The 22,190-nt window shown below is 34.9% G+C and overlaps 1 protein-coding gene across 6 annotated transcripts in view; it reads left to right on the forward strand.

Annotated features, from left to right (window-relative positions):
- The window catches only part of KIAA1109 (KIAA1109 ortholog), a 208,138-nt gene that overhangs the window by 77,798 nt on the left and 108,150 nt on the right, over positions 1 to 22,190 (forward strand). For 5 of the 6 annotated variants that reach the window (XM_029234854.1, XM_029234856.1, XM_029234857.1 and 2 more), the window contains 7 exons: positions 1,719 to 1,946; positions 2,743 to 2,880; positions 9,230 to 9,409; positions 11,935 to 12,063; positions 14,072 to 14,191; positions 14,889 to 15,169; positions 20,275 to 20,525. In XM_029234854.1, the coding sequence (XP_029090687.1) occupies positions 1,719 to 1,946; positions 2,743 to 2,880; positions 9,230 to 9,409; positions 11,935 to 12,063; positions 14,072 to 14,191; positions 14,889 to 15,169; positions 20,275 to 20,525 (1,327 nt within the window). The remainder of the gene's footprint in view (positions 1 to 1,718; positions 1,947 to 2,742; positions 2,881 to 9,229; positions 9,410 to 11,934; positions 12,064 to 14,071; positions 14,192 to 14,888; positions 15,170 to 20,274; positions 20,526 to 22,190) is intronic. The other variant, XM_029234855.1, reaches the window with a different exon arrangement.

Raw genomic sequence — 22,190 nt, forward strand, 5'->3', positions numbered from 1 at the left:
TATTTCTATTTCAGATAATTAAGCAGAGATTGGTTTAGTAGCAAATTGAACATTATGCCCAAGAGAATCTTTTTCCTTTAATTGTAGGAATCTACAGGAACCTTCTTTTTTTAGGGTTAGAAATTGTTAGAGACTACAAGGGAATCTTTTTAAAATAAGAAATTATTAGGCTAGTGTTATTAAAAATTAGCTAAAATAAAAATAACATTTCTAATGATTTGTTGGTAACTCTTAGTATGTTGAAAGCTAATAAACATCAATAGAATACATTGACTCCTTAGATAAGTTGTGTGGAGGGGAGGTAGGGCAGAGATGATTAGGTCTGGAGGCCATTTGCAGGTAAAATCACCAAAGGAACTTCCATTTTCTACTTGTCTCTGGACTCCATGGCCACTATAAACCTGATGAACCCATCTCCAGGACTGGGACAGCATGTATGTTTTGAAAAGGCTTCTCAGATGATCTGAGGAAGAACTACTGCTCCAAATAACTCTAGGTTTTTAATGTTGTTTGAAATCAATTAGATATTTATTTTGAGTTTTACAAATTTAATGTTGGAATTCAGGATAAAAACCAATATTTATTTACCTTTCTATTTGTGTTTGAATTTGTCCGTGCTTCGGAGTTATATAAGCACAATTAAATCAAGCAGGTTCTAAGTAGGACCCGTATTATTTAGAGGCAGATGACAGTAGATAATAGAGAAAAAGCCCCAGTTCTGCAAGTCAGTATATTTGGGATTTTAATATTTGCCCTGCCAGTAATTAACTGAATGACCTTAAGCCCTTCAATATCCTTTCCTGTGAAAGGATATTAATTGGCCGTATATCCAGAACCCTAGCCAGAAAATAAATATGTCAATAACCAAAATGCAGAATTTACCAAAATACTACCTTGGTTTTAATATTGAGCAAATGTAGTCAACAGTGTTAATTGGAATATTTTAACAACTTTTTGATTACTACTGACAGATCAAATAGGCAAAATTTAAATTTGGAATTAATAGGAAGAAAAAAGAATTTCAATTAAAAAAGAAATTTAAATTCTGATGCAAAAGAAACCAGATATTGTTGAAACACTTCTGAAATTTGAATACTTAAGAAACCAGGATGAACTGTATGAAAGGAAGTTTTGGTAACTATTTATAATGTTTTTGTCACAAGTAACCAAAATGGGGCATTCTTATTAAAGCTGTTAAAACATTCCTGATAAATATTCCAACTGTAATATATAAATTACAGATTTAGCTAATTGGATTTTTCCAAATTGATTTTTAGTGAGTTGATCTGCTTCCCTCAAAGGATATCTCTGGGTATTATTACCTCAGAACTCTGAGAAGCACAGATTGAAAACAACTGAACCTTTCAAATCTTCATAGGTTTCTTTTAGGATCTAAATTGCAAGTTTTTGCTATAATTAGAGGTGGTGTTATCATGAAGCTTTACTACAAACTTCTGTAACTTTTTGTGGGTTTTTTTTTTTTTTTTTTGCTACGGAATAGTTATTTGCTAAGCAGCCAAGTAAGTGGCTGTTTAAATATATGTAGTTAAGTATTAAGTGGGTGCCTTAAATATATGTATCTTGTTTTCATTTAAAGGAAATAGACTGATGCTTTAAAAGAGGTTAAAGAATTGCTTAGTTTACAGATTTCAGGCTCCAAGATGAAAAGTTATTGTTACATATCTCTTTTGATGGCAATTTATTCTTAATATTTGTAGGAAAACTACTTTGGGGAAGATGACATGTATATGGATTTTGAAGAGGTTATTTCAAGCCCTGTTCTGTCACTGTCAACATCATCCAGCTCTGGGTGGACTGCTGTTGGAATGGAAAATGACAAAAAAGAAAATGAAAGTTCAGCCAAGTCAATTCATCCGCTTACCTTGCGTCCTTGGGATATTACTGTACTTGTTAATTTGCACAAAGTTCACGGGCGTCTTCCTGTTGTAAGTGTTTACGTGTCGAAATAGTCTGGAGTTTATTATGAAATCCACTCAGCATAGGAAACTGTGTCTCTGTGTGCACACACTTACATAAAAAATTCACATTCAAAAACACTTCTGAATTTATCCTTTTATCTTTATAAAGCTAGTTTGTTATTTTCTTCATAGTATAATTACCCGATCACTGATAATTTTCCGTTCTGTTTTTCTTCTTTCACTTTAGTTCCTTCTTTGCTGTTCTATATAAGTTTAGAACATTTTGCCAAGCTGTTGAGTTGCTAGGTTTATAGTTAGCCTGATGGATGTCCTAGGACTTCACATTTTTTTAGCCTTTATCTCTAACTCCAGACCAGTCTGGGATGTTAGACCTATTACAAAATCAAGATTCAGACTTGACCCTGGAGGTTGAGTTGTGTCAGAGGTTTGGATTCAGCACAGTATCCTGGTTTACTCTAAAGGATGACCCTTGGGCCTCTTGGGGCTGACTTGAAATCAGATTATATTGTCCAAAGAACCCATGGCCATTGGAGCCAGGCCAGATAGGGAGGGTGTGGCCCTAGAGCATTGTGCTGCATACTGCGTCCATGTCATGTTCCTAGGGTTGCACGGGAAAGGAATCACCTCTGGTGCTTAGTGAACCTAATGTCTTTTTCTGGGGACAGAATACTTTTTTTTGTCAGTAAGCACTGTTTCTCCTTGTAAAATATGAGTCTTTTAATTGTATAAATGTAATTTTTATTTTCCTGTACTTCCTTGGTCTTTATCTGTATCTTGATTATGGTATTTTGCTTGACTTTAGCATGGAACTACTGATGGCCCTGAGTGTCCTACAGCTTTTTTGGAAAGACTATGTTTTGAAATGAAAAAAGGATTTAGGGAGACCATGCTGCAACTTGTCCTGTCACCCCTGAATGTGTTTGTCAGTGATAACTATCAGGTAATGTGAAACTGAGTTATGGTAAAGACTTAGAGATCTATTATTACTATTTTTGGGGTCAAAACAATGTGTTAACTTCAGAGCATGGAATATATAGCTCTTACAATTAGGGTCCTTTAATTTAACTATACTAAGCAGTTTTGTATTGTGTGTATATATGAGAATTGTTTCAAGAATCTTAGTTCTTTTTTTTCCTCTGCTTATTTCCTTATTTATATGATCCCAAACAATTATATTTAATATCTATTGTTTTTAGAAATGGAAAGAAATACTTTCTAACTTTCTCGTATGTTTATGGAAGGGAAAAACTAATTGTATACAATGTTGGTAGATAGTGTTGAAAATCACAACCTAAGTATTAATATTAACCAGTACCATAAATCTTGAAAACATGCGTACCTACATGGTCAATGATTTATTCTTTTCATCTAATGTACCTACCAGATACTTTGTTAATTCCTTCAAGATATTCCTGAGGCTCTTTTGGAAGTGAACTGGTGACATTCATCAAATGGGAATATTTTACATTCCTGGGTAGATTATTACTTTATTATTATTATTTTTTAATGCCAATGGCTTCTCTTGGCATCTACCACTACTTTAAGGCTCTTTCCTACTTTTAGTCAAGTTGTATGCTTTAGAACTATGATGTTTTTTAGTACAAAGCAAAGTAAAATTATAAACAGGAGGAAGAATCTGACAGTGAATCATCAATGAATGATAACTCACTATGGAGTCTATGTAGTAACTGATCATCTTATTTAAAAGAGCATACCCCTTTTCACTCTTTTGCCATAACTGACTATATTTTTCTATTGTAGTAGCTAAAACGTAACACTTAATGTATGAGTTTTTGCCACAGAATATTTCTTTTTTAAAAACTTTTATTTCAAAAGAATTATAGATTTATAGGAGGTTACAAAGGTAGTACAGAGAGTTTCTGTGTTTCCTCCATGTTGATCTTTTACATAATTACGGTATAGTATCAAAACCAGGAGATTGACATTGGCACAATATGTGTGCATAGTTCTGTGTCATCTTATCACGTGTAGATTTGTGTAACTGCCACCAAAATCAAGATACAGAACTATTCTATCATCACAAAGATCTCACTTGTGTTAACACTTTTAACTTGTCACATGAAACCTTAAAAATAACTCTTGTCCTCTCTCTAATTAGTGGGTCATTAGAATTGGTTGGTTTTTTATTTTGGGAGGCAAGTGTATGGAGAGGGAGCCCATCTCCTTTTTTCAGTCTGTTGAGGAAATTAGTAAAGGTAAAAGGGAAATATCTTCTTATGACTGAGTTCTGAGAATCTTAGGTGAACATCTCTGGTTGCTTATGAGTACCTGGTGATACTTCAACTTCTATTTTAATCACTGCATTCTCAAAAGACTTCAGTAGATATAAAAAATATTTTATTGAGTTTATTATGAAAGTTCATATTAACCCTAATTATAGAATTACTGGCAAACTTGTACAGAGACTGAAGTGTAAAGTGTGATTTATTTGGTGATAAGAAAAGGAATTCAGGGAATGGAGATATCAAGGCAATAGTAGAAGTATTAGTGATGTTTTGTTTCCTGGATGGTTAACACTTCATAATTCACCCTGAAGACAAGCATAGTCTATACATATTCTCTTGGAATTTGCTTATCTACTTAATTTGCTTACATTTTGTAGTGCTAGCATTCCTAAGAAATATTTTCTTCTTTTGTCTTTATACTATCTAATACTCTTTCATGATGGGAAGCTTCACACCGTGACTGCCCTCAAGACTCAGTTCTGGGTCACTCACCTGTAGCTGCTTATTTCTGGTAGCATTAGTCTTAGTGCAGAACTTCAAGGTTAAGGATCTAATGTGATGGGTCTATTATTGTGTCTGACTTATGAAACCACACACTTTTTACTTGATCATCTTTTGATGTATATTAGTTTTCTAGGGCTGCCAATGCAAGGTACCCCACACTGGGTGGCTTAGAACAACAGAAGCTTAGTCTTTCACAGTTTTGGAGCCTGGAAGTCTGAAACTGGTGTGTTTGGCAGGGCCATGCTCTCTTTCAAGGCCGTAGGAGAGGATCCTTCCTTGTCTTTTCCTAGCTTTTGGTGGTCGCTAACAATCCTTGGCATTCCTTGTTTTGTAGTTGTATCACTCAAATCTCTGCCTCTGTCTTCACGTGGCATTCTCTCCATGAGTCTGTGTGTCTAAGTTTTCCCCTTACAAGGACACTGTTCCTTGGATTAGGGCCCACTGTAATCCAGTGTAATCACATTTTAACTTGATTACATTCGTCAAGACCCTATTTCCAAATAAGATCACATTCACAGGTACCTGAGCTTAGGAATTGAACGTGTCTTCATAGGGGACACAATTCAACCCACTAAACGATGCAAGCCGTAATAAAATTTAGAATATAATCTTTATTGGTGACTAGGTAGGCTTTACCTTTAGGACAAGCCAAGATCCACATGTTTGTTTTTGTTTTTTTGGCAGTGGGTGGTGAGAGAGAGGATAGAATCCAGGATGATGCCTGGTTTTTGCCTTAGGCAATTAACTGAGCCAGTGGGAGATAAAGAATACGGGAGGAGGAACTGGTTTATAGGGGAAGATGATGCGTTTCTGGGCATGTTGGGTTTGAAGTACCAAGAAATCAACCTTCATTTTCTAGTATTTTCCAAAGAGTGGACTTCATTGTCTTTGAGAAATAGCTGAGATAAACTCACCTAAGTGTCTGTGTAGGTACAGTGGCATTCAAAAGTCATAAATAGCTAACTTTCTGATGGTACTCTAATATACTAACAGCAGATGCATATGTGGGCCCTGAACATTCTTGGAAAATACATTTGGATGGTCCCTGTGATAACCTATGTGGCTAAAAATAATAAAAATAGACAAGCTGGGTGGTAGTGACGGATCGTGCCATCAATACCCCCTGTCTCGTCTGCATGAACCCCTCCCCCCCAACTTTAAGGCCAAATGCACTTTATTTTCTTTTGCCTTTTGACCCCTTTCACCCATTTCCCCCACCCCCTACTCTCACCTCTGGCAACCCCCAATCTGTTTTCTGTATTCTATGAGCTTTTTTTTTAGATTCCACATGTAAGAGGGATCATATGGTATTTGTCTTTATCTTACTTATTTCACTTAGCATATTGCCCTCAAGGTCCATTTATGTTGTCGCAAATGGCAAGATTTCCTTCTTTTTTTATGACTGATATTCCACTGTATGTGTGTGTGTGTGTGTGTGTGTATATAAACACATATATATGTGTATATATATATATTCACCATAATTTCTTTATGACTAATATTCCACTGTATATATGTGTGTATATATATACACACAATATATATATTCACCATAATTTCTTTATGACTGATATTTCACTGTGTGTGTGTGTATATATATATATATATACACATATATATGTATGTATATATATATATTCACCATAATTTCTTTATCCATTCATCCATTGACAGACAGGTTTTTTCCGTATCTTGGCTTTTGTAAATAATACTGCAGTGAACATGGCAATGCATGTATCTCTTTGAATTAGTGTTTCCTTTGGATAACTACCCAGAAGTGGAATTGCTGAATCATATGGTAGTTCTATTTTTAATTTTTTGAGAAACCACCATTATTCTCCATAGTGGGTGCACCAATTTACATTCCCACCAACAGTGCACAAGGGTTCCCTTTTCTCCATATCCTTGCCAACATTTGTTATTTGTGTTCTTTTTGATGAGAGCCATTCTGACAGGTGTGAAGTGATATCTCACTATGGTTTTGATTTGCATTTCCCTGATGTTTAGTGACGTTGAACATCTTTTCGTGTGTCTGTTGACCTTCTGCATGTCCTCTTTGGAGAAATAGCTATTCAGATCGTCTGCCCATTTCTTAAATTGGATTGTTTGTTTTTTTGCTATTGAGTTGTGGGAATTCTTTATATATTTTGGGTATTAGACCTGTATCAGATTTATGATTTGCAAATATTTTCTTTTTTTTTAATTTATTTATTTATTTATTTATTTATTTTTGGCTGTGTTGGGTCTTCGTTTCTGTGTGAGGGCTTTCTCTAGTTGCAGCGAGCAGAGGCCACTCTTCATCGCAGCGCATGGGCCTCTCACTGTCGTGGCCTCTCTTGTTGCGGAGCACAGGCTCCAGACGTGCAGGCTCAGTAGTTGTGGCTCACAGGCCTAGTTACTCCGCGGCATGTGGGATTTTCCCAGACCAGGGCTCGAACCCATGTCCCCTGCATTGGCAGGCAGCTTCTCAACCACTGTGCCACCAGGGAAGCCCTGCAAATATTTTCTTTTCTTCTGCAGGTCGCCTTTTCATTTTGTTGATAGTTTCCTTTGCTACAAAGAAGCTTTTTAGTTTGATGTAGTCCCACTTGTTTATTTTTGCTTTTGTTGCTTTGCCTTTGGTGTTAGATTCAAAAAATAATCACCAAGCCCATGTCAGAGAGTCTACTTCCGATTTTCTTCTAGGAGTTTTATGGTTTCAGGTCTTACATTCAAGTCTCTAATTAATTTTGAGTTGATTTTTGTATATGGTATAAGATAGTGATTGAGTTTCATTCTTTTAGTATGTGTTACTGAGTTTTCCCAGCACTGTTTATTGAAGAGACTCTCCTTTCCTCATTGTGTATTCTTGGATCCTTTGCTGTAAATTAATCGACCATATATATGTGTGTTTATTTCTGGGCTCTCTATTCTGTTCCATTGACTTATGTGTCTGTTTTTATGCTAATACCATACTGTTTTGATTATTACAGCTATGTGATAGAGTTTGAGATAAGGCAGCATGATACCTCCAGCTTTCTTTTGTCTTTTTCAAGATTACTTTGGGTATTTGGGGTTTTTTGTGGTTCTATACGAATTCTAGGATTATTTGTTCTATTTCTTTGAAAGATGCCATTGGAATTTTGATAGGGATTGCATTGAGTCTGTAGATTGCTTTGGGTAGTGTGGACATTTAACAATATTGATTCTTCCAAGCCAAGATCCACATGTATTTTTGAGCTCAGAAAAAGCTGTCAAAAGCTTTATCCTGAGAATTATTGAATCTCAGTGCCAGAAGTGATCTTTATTGACCATCTTCTCCAGCTGCATCAGATAAAACAGAAGGGAACTGAAGCCTGGAGAAGTTAAGTGATTATATATACTGTCACACAGCTTAGATGAAAATAAAATTTAAAAATGTGTCAGAAGAGTTTCTAGAGCTATTGTTATACTCACAATTTGAAATGAACTTTTAAGAATTCTTTATGAATTCAATTTAACTCTATTCTTAAAAACACTTTTTTATGAACGCAGTTCCCAAAATTTGTGTTGAAACAAGGAACATTAACCCTGTAAGATGGCCTGCACACACACACACTAAAAAGACTGTCATGGTAAAATTAAGATAAATAATTTCAAGTGTAAAAAGTGCTGCAAGGAGACGAATGAGGTACTTTGGTAGCATGTAATAGTCTTAAGATAAAAACATGATAAAACTTGATTTTAAAAGATCTCTGTGGTGATTTTGTAGAGTGTGGACCAGAGATATGTAAAAGTTAAGGCTTGGGAGATCCTGGCAAGAGGTTGTATTATTTGGACCAGGATGATAACAGCGAAGCTGGAAGAAACTCAGTGCATTTGTGAGAGATTGGGAGGTAGATTCTATAGAAATTGGTGACTGGTGGGTAGGGCATTACCAAACTTACTTTATTCTGTATTTCTAATAACCATCTGTGAAACCAGTGTTGCACGGAATACCCTATTTTAGGACATATGCTTTAGCTTTCTGAGTAAGTCTTAGAAATTTTCTCTTTGAAATGTTGCTGCTTTTTAGTTGTGAATATATAATTATTCTTGTAAGATGGATCTATCCTTTTAATATTTACATAATTCTCAAAATCTTTATGAAAGATGGCTTTCTTTGCTAGTTCCTTGTTTTATGGTCTTAATGGTCTTTATTCTTCCATGTTATTTTCTTCTTTTTAATACTTCGATCTCATGATTCCTGCCTTGTCACAAAAGATTGGCCTCTTACATTCCCTCTCAGTTATGATACTTGTTTCTTTTTATTCATTGAGGCAGTTACCGATCAGAGATCTGCATTTTTTTTTTTAGGACTTTGCTGTCTCGCTTTGCAGTTGGGCTCTTATGGATAATGTCACTAAAGAAGCTTAACACAGACTACTTTTATGGGTACAAGGTTGTGTTAGGAGCTTGTGGATCCCAAAGTCGTATTTTCCAAATAGCATGTTTTTACCTTTTGTCACTGGGGGAAAAAGCAGCTAGCAATTATAATGCTGATTTTTCTTATGCTTCTTACAGTCTTATTATTGTTTTCAGCAGCGACCCCCTGTGGATGAAGTGCTCAGGGAAGGTCACATCAATTTGTCAGGTCTCCAGCTGAGAGCACATGCTATGTTCTCAGCAGAAGGTCTTACTTTGGGAAGTGATTCCTTAGAATACGCATGGCTAATTGATGTGCAGGCTGGAAGCCTTACAGCTAAGGTCACAGCACCACAGGTATGTTCTCAGTTCTCAGAGTGCTATCTCCTGACTTTTTTTTTTTTTCCTTTACTCACCCACCTCCCCAAGAATAGGTTATATGCCCATTTGAATGTTCATTTTATTTCCACTTGCCATTCAGAATTTTCTTAGTATTATATGAGTCAGAGACAAGTGTCACTTTTCTGGGCCACCTAAAATTGACGGGTGTGATGTTTTATAGTTCTGTGTAATACTTTCAAGAATTCAAGACTTTCTTTGAGAAAAACTCAGGATGAGAAATTTCTGGAAATCAAATTATATATTATTAAAATTACATTACTTGGCTCTCCACTGTTGGAACAATCTTGTTTTCCCAGTACACAGAATAATTTTCTAAGAACTTTACCTTGTATATTTCTTAAGTAGGATTTGAAAACAGCATTTATACTATTAAGGTAGCATCATTCTTTACTTGTGATGTCCCAAAACAAGATAAAATCGTTTGAACCTCCACTTAGTGATATGGATACTGGTTTAGAAAAATAAAAATGAATTTATTGGTAAGAAAATCTGGTCTGGAGTGCTAGTTGTGATCCTTTTGGATAAATTCTCCTTCCCCCTCACTGTCCCACTTAGTCTTGAGGAGTCTCAGATGCCTAAAGGGTTATGGTCAGCCCTCCCTATCCACAGGTTCCACATCCACAGGTTCAACCAACTGTGGATTCAACCAACTGCAGATGTGAAGCCTAAGGATACAGAGGGCTGACTGTATTTAGTTCTAGAAATGGACCATTGAAATTTAGTTGAATGTCTGTATTACTGTAATATTTCACCTGTTGAGCCATTTACAGGCATACCTCATTTTATTGTGCTTCACAGATTTTGCTTTTTTTCTTTTACAAATTGAAGGTTTGTGGCAATGCTGCATCAAGCAGGTCTATCAGCACCATTTTTCTGACAGCATTTGCTCAATTTATGTGTCTGTGTCACATTTTGGTAATTATTGCAATATTTTAAACTTTTTCATTATTATTACATCTGTTATGGTAATCTGTGATTAGTGATCTTTGATGTTAGTTACTATTGCAAAAAGATTATAAATCACTGAAGGCTCAGGTTAGCATTTTTTAGCAATAAAGTATCTTTTAATTAAGGTATGTATGTTGTTTTTTTAGGCATAATGTTATTGTACACTTGATAGACTACTAGTTACTTGTAAATATAACTTCTACATGCACTGGGAAACCAAGTATTTGTGACTTGCTTTATTGTGATAGTCACTATATTGCAAATTTATTGCGGTGGTCTGGAACCAAACCCACAGTATCTCTGAGGTATGCCTGTATTTATAATGTGCGTTTCATAATTGGTGTTTCAAAAGATTGGAATGTGGTAGAAAGGTACATACTCAGTTTTTAATAAAGAATTACAGAATGAGTGTGAAATATGTGTAATTTAGAGGTAGATAGTGGCAGCAAGCAGGTGAATAAAGACTAGATACCTTGTGTATCTGAAGGAAATTGTTGGAGGGCAGCAAAAATTAAGATTCTAGAAATAGTAGGAAAATGAATGGAATTGAAAAGGGATATTTTATATAAAAATGAATGGAAAGAAATATATAATGGTGAAAACAAGTATTCATTGCTCAGTAGCCTCATAACTGTCTTCTTATCTGCCATTTTCTGTCTCTAAATATACAAGTAAAAACTGAAGCATATAACAAAACAGTTTGTTCCCAGCAAGCATGCAGTGAAGCTGTGCTGACCCTCCAAGATTGGACACAATTCCTTTAATCTAAAGATTGCTAGACTCTCATATATGTTGCCCTTATTAGAAGATGAAACATTTCTCTTTCTTCTGCACTAGAATCATGGCATCACTGTTTCCTGCAAGGTTCATGAATCCATAGGTGCTTTTAGTGTTTATTCCCTTCTTTGTATGTTTTAAAAGTGAAATTCATGTTTTCTGAGAGTTCAAGATATGTACTTTTTTTTGGGGGGGGATAATACCGTGTATACCCTTGTCTCAGTGTTTATTGTAAACTAACCAATTATAAAATTAAGGTTTTTTCTTAAACTCAAGATTTGATGAAAAATTGATATATACTTACTTAAACTTCTATTCATAAAAGTTCTTCAATCTTCAGAATACCTGATTTTCTAAAATTGTAGCTTAATAGATACAAATTTCACTTCAAAGCTTGGTTTATTATTAGGTAGAGAATTTTAGGTGCTTTTCTGTGCAGAGGATTCCGATTAATCATATAAGAAGAAAGATATAACCTTGAAAAAAAATACTTGCTTTAGAGGTTGCTGAAGTTGAATTTTTCAGTTGAAATGAGTTTTCATTTTGGCAATGCATTTTGTCATTCACAAATGAAAAGTAACACAAGTGATGTCAAGGTAGAAAAATGATATTGGTTAACAAGTAGATTATGTAGCAGGTATAAGGCACTCTTTGGATTCTTTCAAGCTGTATTAATATTCTTGATAAGCTTTTAAACTCTGAACAATTGTTTAGAATGCTAACAGTGTTGTCAACCTGTCATGGCTTATTTGCAGCTGGCTTGTCTCTTGGAGTGGGGACAGACATTTGTTTTTCATGTGGTATGTCGGGAGTATGAACTGGAAAGACCAAAATCAGTAATAGTATGTCAGCATGGAATTGATCGTCGGTTCTGTGAATCCAAGGTATGTTAACAGATATGTTAGCAGTATTATAAACATTTATGGCTTTTTTCGAAGTGAAAGAGATATCAGCTTTAAATCAACTGCACATAGCATCAAGTAAACACCAAAGTTCAGTTTTTTCAATTACTAAAATTATTTTGAACATGTATAGCCACTTGTTATTTAGTTGTAAATATTTAAAATATGAGGTAATTATTAAAACATACATTCACAAATAAATGGAGATATTATAAAATTATGTCTTATCTCTTACTGCATTATTATACTAACTCTTTGGGATATGGATGTGTGTTTATGTAGAAGGTTTAGAAATTGGAGGAGGAAGGTTAAATTCCTTACATGGCATTGTTTGCAGACCCTTCTGGAACATACATATTCTCCTTTAACATGATTAGCAATGTGGGGCATTTGCCAAGTTTCCTGACTCCAGATCTTACACTCTTTCTACCGCTTTGCACTACCGCGACTAAGGGTCATTACAGTACCTTCAAGAGGGTTGTAAAAAGTAGATAGTAATTCCTAAAATCATGTACAGGGGCAGAGAGATGCAGAGTGTTATTTTGTAGTAAGCACTGTTCCTTATGCATTTAGGGTGGGGAACATTTTTTAAGTATGCTCCTTTGAGAAAACCTGGAAAACATTGTAGTTTCAAAAAAGAAAAATAACTTACCCTAATTCTACAACATAGAGATAGCCATTGCTAACAGTTTAGTTTTTCTTTCTAGTTGCTTTTCTATGTGTCTTTCCTTTCTTTTTTCTTTTGTTATACAAACTGTATGTTTGCTATTATATTACTGTGAGTCGGAAGTAATTCATTCTGCTTTTAATTTTACGTCCAAGAAAATCTGTAACCTGTGCTAATTTACCATCAATAAAGGAAACAGCTGTAATTGGTGATAAAATTATTTATTTTCTTGTTATAAACGCAATGCCAGGCTCCAGGGAATTGGTTCCTTAGTCATTAGTTTCTTACCAATAATTTGTACATACTTGTAGGTATCTCCTCCCTCTTTTTTTTTTTTCCTACTACTCAAAGCTTTTAAGTTGTATTATAATTTAAAAAAATCAACTTCACTGAGGCATAATTTACATACAATAAATTCACCCTTTTTAAGTTTGAGTTTTGAGAAAAGTTATATATACTGGTATAACCCTTACCACCAATGAAGATCTAGAACATTTCTATCACCTTAGGAAATTCCTTTGTGACCCTTCGCAGTGAGACACTATTCCACACATCCACTGATATTCTTTCTGTCATTTTAGGTCAGATTTTTTTTAAGGTCTATTTCGTGTGGAGGAAATATATTAGTATAGAGCACCGACTATCATACAAGACACCTGCCTTCTAGTCCTGGCTCTGCCACTGATGAGCAGAGTACAAGCTGTTGGGCTGGTAATTTATTCAGGGCTGCCATTTCCCAAAGAAGTTCATTGAAGTTGGGGATATGTATGTTATCTTCCAACCTAATCATGACCAAATCTATGTTTTAGGAGTAAAACAAAAATAAATTTGTGTGGATTTTCCTAGATATCATCATAACATTTACAGTTCATATATTTGTGGATGTGTGTAAAAATGTGCCTGTGAATGGAATATGAAATACTCTTAAGAAAATCTTACAACTTTAAACTCCTATACAGTCCTTATAAACCTGTGAAGTTGTTTATCAGTTTCCTTTGGCTGTTCTTTTTGAGTTTCAATAACAGGTTTTATATGTATTCTGTCAGTGTAGTATTGCCACATGCCACTTTTGAATGAAAGTGACACATGGTTGCTTATGATTAGTTTTCTAATTGGCAAGACTTTAATTGCTGATTATTTTGTTTATCATTATAAATATATCTAATTATAAATATATAATTTATCATTATAAAAAAGTTAAATTTAATTGATATTTTAAAATACACATGTAACAAGACTTGTGTTTATTTAAAGAAGCAGATTTATGTATCAAAATAATGAATTGATGGTGAAGAATTAAATGTTCAATCCATTTCATTTTAGTTGAGTTGTATTCCTGGGCCTTGTCCAACTTCAGATGATTTGAAGTATACTATGACTCGTTTAGCAGTAGATGGAGCTGATATTTATATTGTGGAGCATGGCTGTGCTACAAATATAAAGGTACACATTTGTCTATTTCTTGGCCAGTGTAATTCTTTTTCCTTTTTGCCAAACCAAACCTCCATTTCTTGAAATAAAACACATATTTATAGTTTGCCATCTCGCAGAATAGTACAGAATTCTAGGAGATAGCTTTCTATTTTATACCATCTGTGTTCTCTTCCAGTCTTAATTTTTAAAGGCACACTTTCACTACTTTTTTACTCTGAATTATTATAACCTTGCTTTATGGCAGGGATATAAACTGGTAGCGTGCTTATATGGCAGGAACATAAATTGGTAATGTTTTTAAAAGATTTAATTTTGAATTCCTTTAGGTTTTATTCATTTATATTTCCTGTCTGGCTCCTGGAAACATTTGTTTGCCACTGCTGCTTACTGGTTACTGTTTAAAATCAAGCCTTGTTAAGATTCTGTGATTTCATTACTTACTACTCTTCTAACTTTTCTTTCCTCCATCTCTCATTTTCCTTTGGAATTATGTTCTTTTCCTTTTATCCTCTTTTTTAAATTGAATGTTTATTTTTATTCTGTTGCATTTATCTTTTCTATTTCCCCTTTCTCTTTTTTCCTTTCCCTTTCTTTTCTTCCTTATATTTCATGCAATTTGAAATAATTACTTATTCTATAGTTTACTCTAAGTTGCTTAAAAATACAGAAACTACAGTTTTGTTTCATTTTCTTCATTCAACTTTAGATGGGTGCAATTCGGGTTGCAAACTGTAATCTCCACAATCAGTCGGTTGGGGAAGGAATAAGTGCTGCAATTCAGGATTTTCAAGTGAGACAGTACATTGAACAATTGAATAATTCCAGAGTTGGGCTTCAGCCTGCAGTACTACGGAGGGCCTACTGGCTTGAAGCTGGGTCAGCCAACTTAGGACTTATTACTGTTGATATCGCATTAGCTGCTGATCATCATTCTAAACATGAGGCGCAAAGACATTTCTTAGAAACTCATGATACCAGAACTAAGAGGTAAGTGAAATTTAGGAATGGTAATAGTCTCAAGTTCAGATGAAAATTACTAGATAATTATAGAGGAAATTCTACCGTTAAGAATGGAATAAGAATGTCTAAAATAAAGACTGAATGTGATTGTGCTGGGTATACCTCAATGAATAAATAAAGATTTTATATTTAAGTAATCACATTGTATACATCATCTGATGATGGTGTGGTTGCTGGAAAAAAACATTATTTTTTGATATGTTTCTAAGCCCATGCTGTGTATGTCAACAGTGAAACAAGTATAAATTACTGGCCCCCAAATAACATTTTGTAAAGCACTACACTCCCTTCTCTCTCACCACAGCCCTCCACTTCCAATATGTCATTCCTAGAAAACACCATTACTAATCACCATTTATTCTACAAAACTTCTTTTGTAGGCCTTCACAACTGCAGGGAAGACTCAGAGTACCTAAACCTTAAGAAATGATTATATTTGCTTTTTAAAAAGTTGACAAAGCTTCTTACTGAATTACATCTGTTTAAAATGATAGTATGACTTTTTCCATCCCCATCTCTTCCCTTCTAAAGTTTATAAAGCTTATTTTAAAAATAGAGAAAATTATTAAGAAATAAAGGAAAATAATTATAGCCCTATTACACTGAATTTGTTACATTTCTTTCCAGTATTTTTAGTGTATTTTTCTTATACTTGCAATCATCCTGTATTTACATTTAAAAATCCTGCATATATGTAATGTTGCCCTTAAAAAAAACAAAAGAGCCCATTTTTTGGTTTGTTTTTACCAGCAAAATGAGTTTTTTTGGGAATAGCAAAGAATTGCAGTTCAAGACAAGCAAACTGTGGCAAACCGTAGGCAAGTCTGGAGAACAGAGGAGAGGAGAGAACAGAGGAGAGAAGGGAGGAGACTGGAGAGGCTGTGGGTTCTTCGTTGGCTGCAGCCCTTGGGCAGCTTGTTTTTGCTGGGTCAGGAGGCTGGCGTCTGCAAGCTGTGGACTGATAAAGCTCCTTTTAAACAAATGATAATGCACCCATCAAAAAGGTATATTGTGCTTTACTTAGCCATTGCCCTTACATTAAATACGTAGATTGTTTCTAAATTTTTCATTATACATCAAAGCTTTTCCCAGGATTTCTGGGTATTTCCTTTAAATAGCTTCCTTAAAAGGTTGTATGACTGTGTTAAAAACTGAGCTTTTTATATGCATTCCCAAACTACTTCCTAGAAGGATTATTTCATTTTATATTCCCAGTGGCTTTTTAGGAGAGTTTCTGTCTTACTGCACCTTTGCTACCCTTTGAGTGTTTTATAATAACCGAAAGGTGGTATCTCTTTGCTTTATTTTGCATTTATTTTGAGTTTAATACTTTTTTTGAAATATTTATTGGCTATTTTTATTTCTTCATTTGTGAATTGCCTGCTAGTATTCTACATACATTCATTTATTGGGATCTTGGTATATTTCTTACCAATTTTTAAGAGCTCTTTATAGATTATCGCCCTTTTCTGATCCCTGGTGCTAATATTTTGCAGTTTGTTTCTTTTATTTTTTTATTCTTATGTTAAACAGATTTTAATTCTTATGTATTCAAATATGTTAACCTTTCCCTTTTGTAATTTCTTGTACTAATTTGAGAACACTCTTTTTGCTAGTAATCGCATGACCCCTGTACTTTCTTATTTTTTTCTGTTCCTAACCTTCTTGATTTTTTTATGGTGTATGTGCATTAATACACACCATCTGGATTTTTTATGGTGTGTGTGTATTAATAAGTCAAGGATATAAATAGATTTTTCTGCAAATATCTATTCAGATATAGAGGAAAAACTCTAAACCATCTGGATTTTTAATGGCGTGTGTGCATTAATACAGCCAAGGATGTAAATAGATTTTTCTGCAAATATCTATTCAGATATAGAGGAAAAACTCTAAACCATCTGGATTTTTAATGGTGTGTGTGCATTAATACAGCCAAGGATGTAAATAGATTTTTCTGCAAATATCTATTCAAATATAGAGGAAAAATTAATACCTAACACATACTCATTTCACAAAATGTTTAAATATTTTCATCTATTAACTTTTCCCAAAGAACTGTTTTTCTAGTTAAAAGAAATCCCTTTGAGGTTTTTATTGGGATTACATTAATCTTTTAGGTTTATTTAAGATGTTGATATCTTGTAAATCTAAGTACGAAAACTCAAGTGTGGAGAATATTGTTTAAAGAAACTTTGGTTTCTTTGTTAATTATTGCTCAGGAAGCCAGTGAGTATGAACCCAGTGCCTGTTCTGATAGGTCAGGTGGTAGTACAAGGTATTAGTGAAGCTAAGGAGGTGGCTTCATGTGATTTAGGGCCTCATTTAGGTTAGTTTCAGTGCTGTGGTTTGTCCAGAATTGTGAAGAGTTTGAGATTTTATCCTACTTACAAGCTGACAAATTATCCTGCCACAGTTTCCTGAGTGCTGCCAGAAGATATAAGAAACCTGGTGAGAGACAGAAGATTTTATTACTCACAGAAAAAGCGCTAGCCAGAGTCAAAAATGTTTGCATTGATTCCCTGTGCCCTCCAAGTAGGATTGCCAGATAAAATACAGGTTGCACAGTTACAATTGTTTCAGATAAACAACAAATAACTTTTTAGTATAAGTACACCCCACATATTGCATAGGACAAACTTATTTTTATTTGTATTTTTATTTGCTAAACCTGGTACCCCTATCCCTGAGTCCCATGGGGGTGTCAGAAAAGACCCATGATGGATGTTTACACATAGTGGGATGCATTACAGAAGAGGCACACTGAGCTTAGGGATTCTACCTAAGAATAAAAATTCTACTTTTATAATAAGTGGAAGCAAGCCTGCTCTTTTCCAGGGTGAGACATTACCTCATCCCTTAAGGTTGCTTACTATCAGCACAATCCTGAGAAATGGCCTGGTCAGAGCCTTGCATTCTTGGCATATCCAGCAAGAACAAGTAGGGCTGTTTAGGGCCCGTGGTGAATTGCTTCTCCCTACATGGTAGCTCATTGATCTTCTGCTTTGGCTGCCTTAGTGCATATTTGACTCCCAGGAGTTTTGGGGAGTAGGTGTATTCATTTCTGATAAAACTGGAAAAGTTACTGGACTCCCAGACCATTAGTTTCATTGGATTAGTATTTCTGAAAAGTATAGTTCCTAAACCACCAGCACCAAGGCCTCCTTGGAACTTGTTAGTAATCAGGCCTTCCCAGACTTCAATCAGTAACTCTGGAGGTGGAGCCTAGTTCTCCATATTTTAATAAGCCCTCCCGGTGATTCTAATGCAAGCTGAAGTTTGAGAACTAGCACATTGGTTTATATAAAGACAGGGAAGGGGAGCTTACATTTGTTGTGCAACTTCTGTATTCCAGATTTTGCATCAGGTGCTTTACATATGTTATACATATTTTTCCTTCTGTCTTCTCTAGATGGATATTCCTCTTCTAATTTGATATATTAATTTCTTCACTTCTAGCTTGATATATTTATTCCATCTTATTTTTCACATCTCAAATATTATTTTTTGAAAGGTTACGTGCATTTTCTTTGTCACAACACCCTGTTCTTTTCCTCAGAGCTTTACTGTAATTTATGATTAGATATTCTTATTTGTGGCCTGTCTTTGCCTCTGTACTGTAAACTTCACACGGATAAGGCTATGTCATTTTTGCCTAGCACAATACAAGGCACACAGTAGATGTGTTCAGGAAATATAAATGAATGAATGTAAAGTGAAAATGCAATACCTATTCTGTCTTCCTATGAGAGCCCTGAGGATCCAGTGAGATAATGCATGTGGAAATGCTTAGAAAAGTGGACTGTTAATATGAGGTTTTATTAAAGTAAAAAAAAAAAAGGAATAAAGATATATTTCCCAGACTTATATAATATTATTTAAGGAAGGGGAGTTAATAAACGCTGACAGTTTTCTGTGGGGGTCACTCACAGAGCTTGAAGAATTTTACAGACATTTTACAGAATTTTACAGACATCTTATTGTCTTAATTCTCAATACTTTATTCAGAGTCCTTATTACAAAATAATTACAATTTTTTTCCTAAAATATAGAATGGTGCATTATTTTTATTGAGAAATAATTTTTTACTTGCCCCATATTTATAACATTTTGATGTACTAGAAATAGGCTCTGAAATGCTAAAGATAATAATCTATTAAGCATAATCTATACTAATAGTTTTGTCTACTTTTTAAATTTTTATTCATTTTAAAAAATTTTATTTATTTTTGGCTGTGTTGGGTCTTCGTTGCTGCATGTGGGCTTTTCTTCGTTGCGGTGCACGGGCTTCTCATTGCAGTGGCTTCTCTTGTTGCAGATCACAGGCTCTAGGTGCGCGGGCTTCAGTAGTTGCAGCACACGGGCTCAGTAGTTGTGGTGCAAGGGCTTAGTTACTCCTCAGCATGTGGGATCTTCCCGGACCAGGGCTCGAACCCATGTCCCCTGCACTGGCAGGCAGATTCTTAACCACTGCACCACCATGGAAGTCCCTTGGCTACTTTTTAGATTAATGTTTTAATTTTTAGTTCTTTTGAGAATGTTTACTGCTGTCTTTAAACTGGATTTAAATGTCTAATTTTTATATATATGCTTCTTTTTTAGCTTTTTTTTTGTTTGTTTGTTTTTGTGGTTCACGGGCCTCTCACTGTTGTGGCCTCTCCCATTGCGGAGCACAGGCTCCGGATGCACAGGCTCAGCGGCCATGGCTCACGGGCCCAGCAGCTCCACGGCATGTGGGATCTTCCCGGTCCGGGGCACGAACCCGTGTCCCCTGCATTGGCAGGCGGACTCTCAACTGCTGCGCCACCAGCGAAGCCCTAGCTCTTTGTTTTTTTTTTTTTAACATGTGCTCTATTTCTCATTATTGTTCCTACCTATTTTCATCTCACCATGGTGAGACTTTTTTTTTTAAGAAAGGCAAAATAACTAAAAAGATAGTCCATTGTAAAAACAAACTTCTTTAAAAAATATTAACAGTTATATTTAATTGATTATCTGCTCAAAAGTTTCTGATTTCTTAATGATTTTTTGTTATGTTGTTGTTCTTTTGTTTCATTTTGGGTTTTGTTTAGGTTGTGGTTTTTGTGGCCAGATGATACCCTGAAGAATAAGAGGTGTAGGAACAAGTGTGGTTGTCTTGGTGGCTGCAGATTCTTCGGCGGCACAGTAACTGGCCTAGATTTCTTCAGACTTGAAGAGTTGACACCTTCCAGTAGCTCTGCATTTTCAAGCACGAGTGCAGAGTCTGATATGTATTATGGACAGTCTCTGCTACAGCCTGGAGAATGGATCATTACTAAAGAAGTTCCCAAAACTGTAGATGGTAATGTGCTGTCACTTGTGTTAATCTTTTATTATCTTCATCCCTATGCCATTCTGAGAGAAGTTCAGTGTTACTTTGTTCAACTTAGTTTTTTGAGCAGTCTTACATGTAGGGTTTAGTATAATCTGTCTTTGTTTTGCAGGTGATTAACTCTAGCCAAATAAGACTAGTGAGTTTTTCAGAGTTGCACAAGGCAAAAGTAGATCTACTATTCAGATCTTCTGCTGTTAACATGGGTGATTTTTCCTAGCCCAACTTATTCTAAATATTTCCTTATATATCATTATTTCCCTAGAATCCAGATTCCAGAAATATACTTAGGAATAGCTATGCTTTGAGGTAACGATTGTTTTACCAGCTTACTTTTATAGGAAAAACTTATCAATAGAAATATTTATACTATTGGCCCTCATTTTATTCACTACTTTTGCAAAATATTCTTCTTACTAAAACTGTACATGTCAAGAAGAGAAATTTGGTCTTAGAGCCTGTAGGATAACTTTGCAAATACATGAGTTTGATATGAACAGTGAATGGTGGCTTTAGGCATACTGGATTTATATTTATCTAGCATCTTTTCTCCAAAGACTTCAGAAATGCATTTTCCTTTGTGTTTCTTAGTTGTGTATTCCTACAATTAAGTGCAATACTTAACTGCTTAAGTTGCCATGCTGTCAAGAAGTGAAATGTAGAAAAGTCTTGACATCTCACCAGTATTTAGCTATTTTTCCTTGATCCATTCAGAAACATTAACTTAGCTCTGCCTTTTGTCAGTAGACAAAGATAGAAAAGAAGTAGTTTTAACTTTAAGAATTTATTGGATTGATTTTCATGTGTAAGGAGCTCTTAGAGGAAAGAGCTAGACTACTACATATGCCAAATTCTTGTTTAAATGATATTTCACTGAATATTAATAAATGTGTACATGTTATTTTAAGATTACTTGACTTCAGCAGTTTTACTAGAATAAGAGCAGATTATCTTATAAAATCAGCAAACACCGAAACTTCTTGAAATTTAAAGGTCAAGAAACATACGAAATAAAATTTACTTAGCTGTCTTCTTATAATATTACTTTATTTCTTTTGAATAATGTTTGTTTTTAAAAGTGTTCACAGGCATTTCTTATTTCATCCACAAACTACCATGTGAGTTCTTTATTTTCCCTGTATATGGTGAAGTAACTGAGGTCATCACTGAGGCTGAGTTGCATGAAGTCAAAAAGTCATGTATATGGCTGAGCATAAACTAGAATTACAGTCATCGAAACCACTTTAGTTCTCTCCACCCTACTAGAGCTGGCACTATTTATAAAGTTGTTGTTTGATTTTCTGATCTGCAGATCAAAATTTAACTATCGCAAATTCAAGGAAGAAAATCTACAGGGAATTTACACATGGTATAAAAGGGAGAAAATAGCAATTTCTCTAACAGTAAACAAAAGAAACCTCATTTTAGTTCTTATACCGTGTAATAGGGAGTGTCTGTGTCTCCTAGTGATTTTCTCAGGAATGAGCTGTAATTGGTAAATTGCCATAAGTTTCTTGTGCAGGGAAGATTGGAATTAGTCCCTGTGTATTCCAGGAGCCACATATAGATGTACAGTGTCAGGATAGAATCAAGGAGGGCATATCGATGGAACTAAAGAATTTCCTTGGAAGGTCA

Source organism: Monodon monoceros, unplaced genomic scaffold (assembly GCF_005190385.1).
Source record: "Monodon monoceros isolate NGI ecotype Baffin Bay Population unplaced genomic scaffold, NGI_Narwhal_1 Super_Scaffold_20, whole genome shotgun sequence".
Lineage (NCBI taxonomy): Eukaryota > Metazoa > Chordata > Mammalia > Artiodactyla > Monodontidae > Monodon > Monodon monoceros.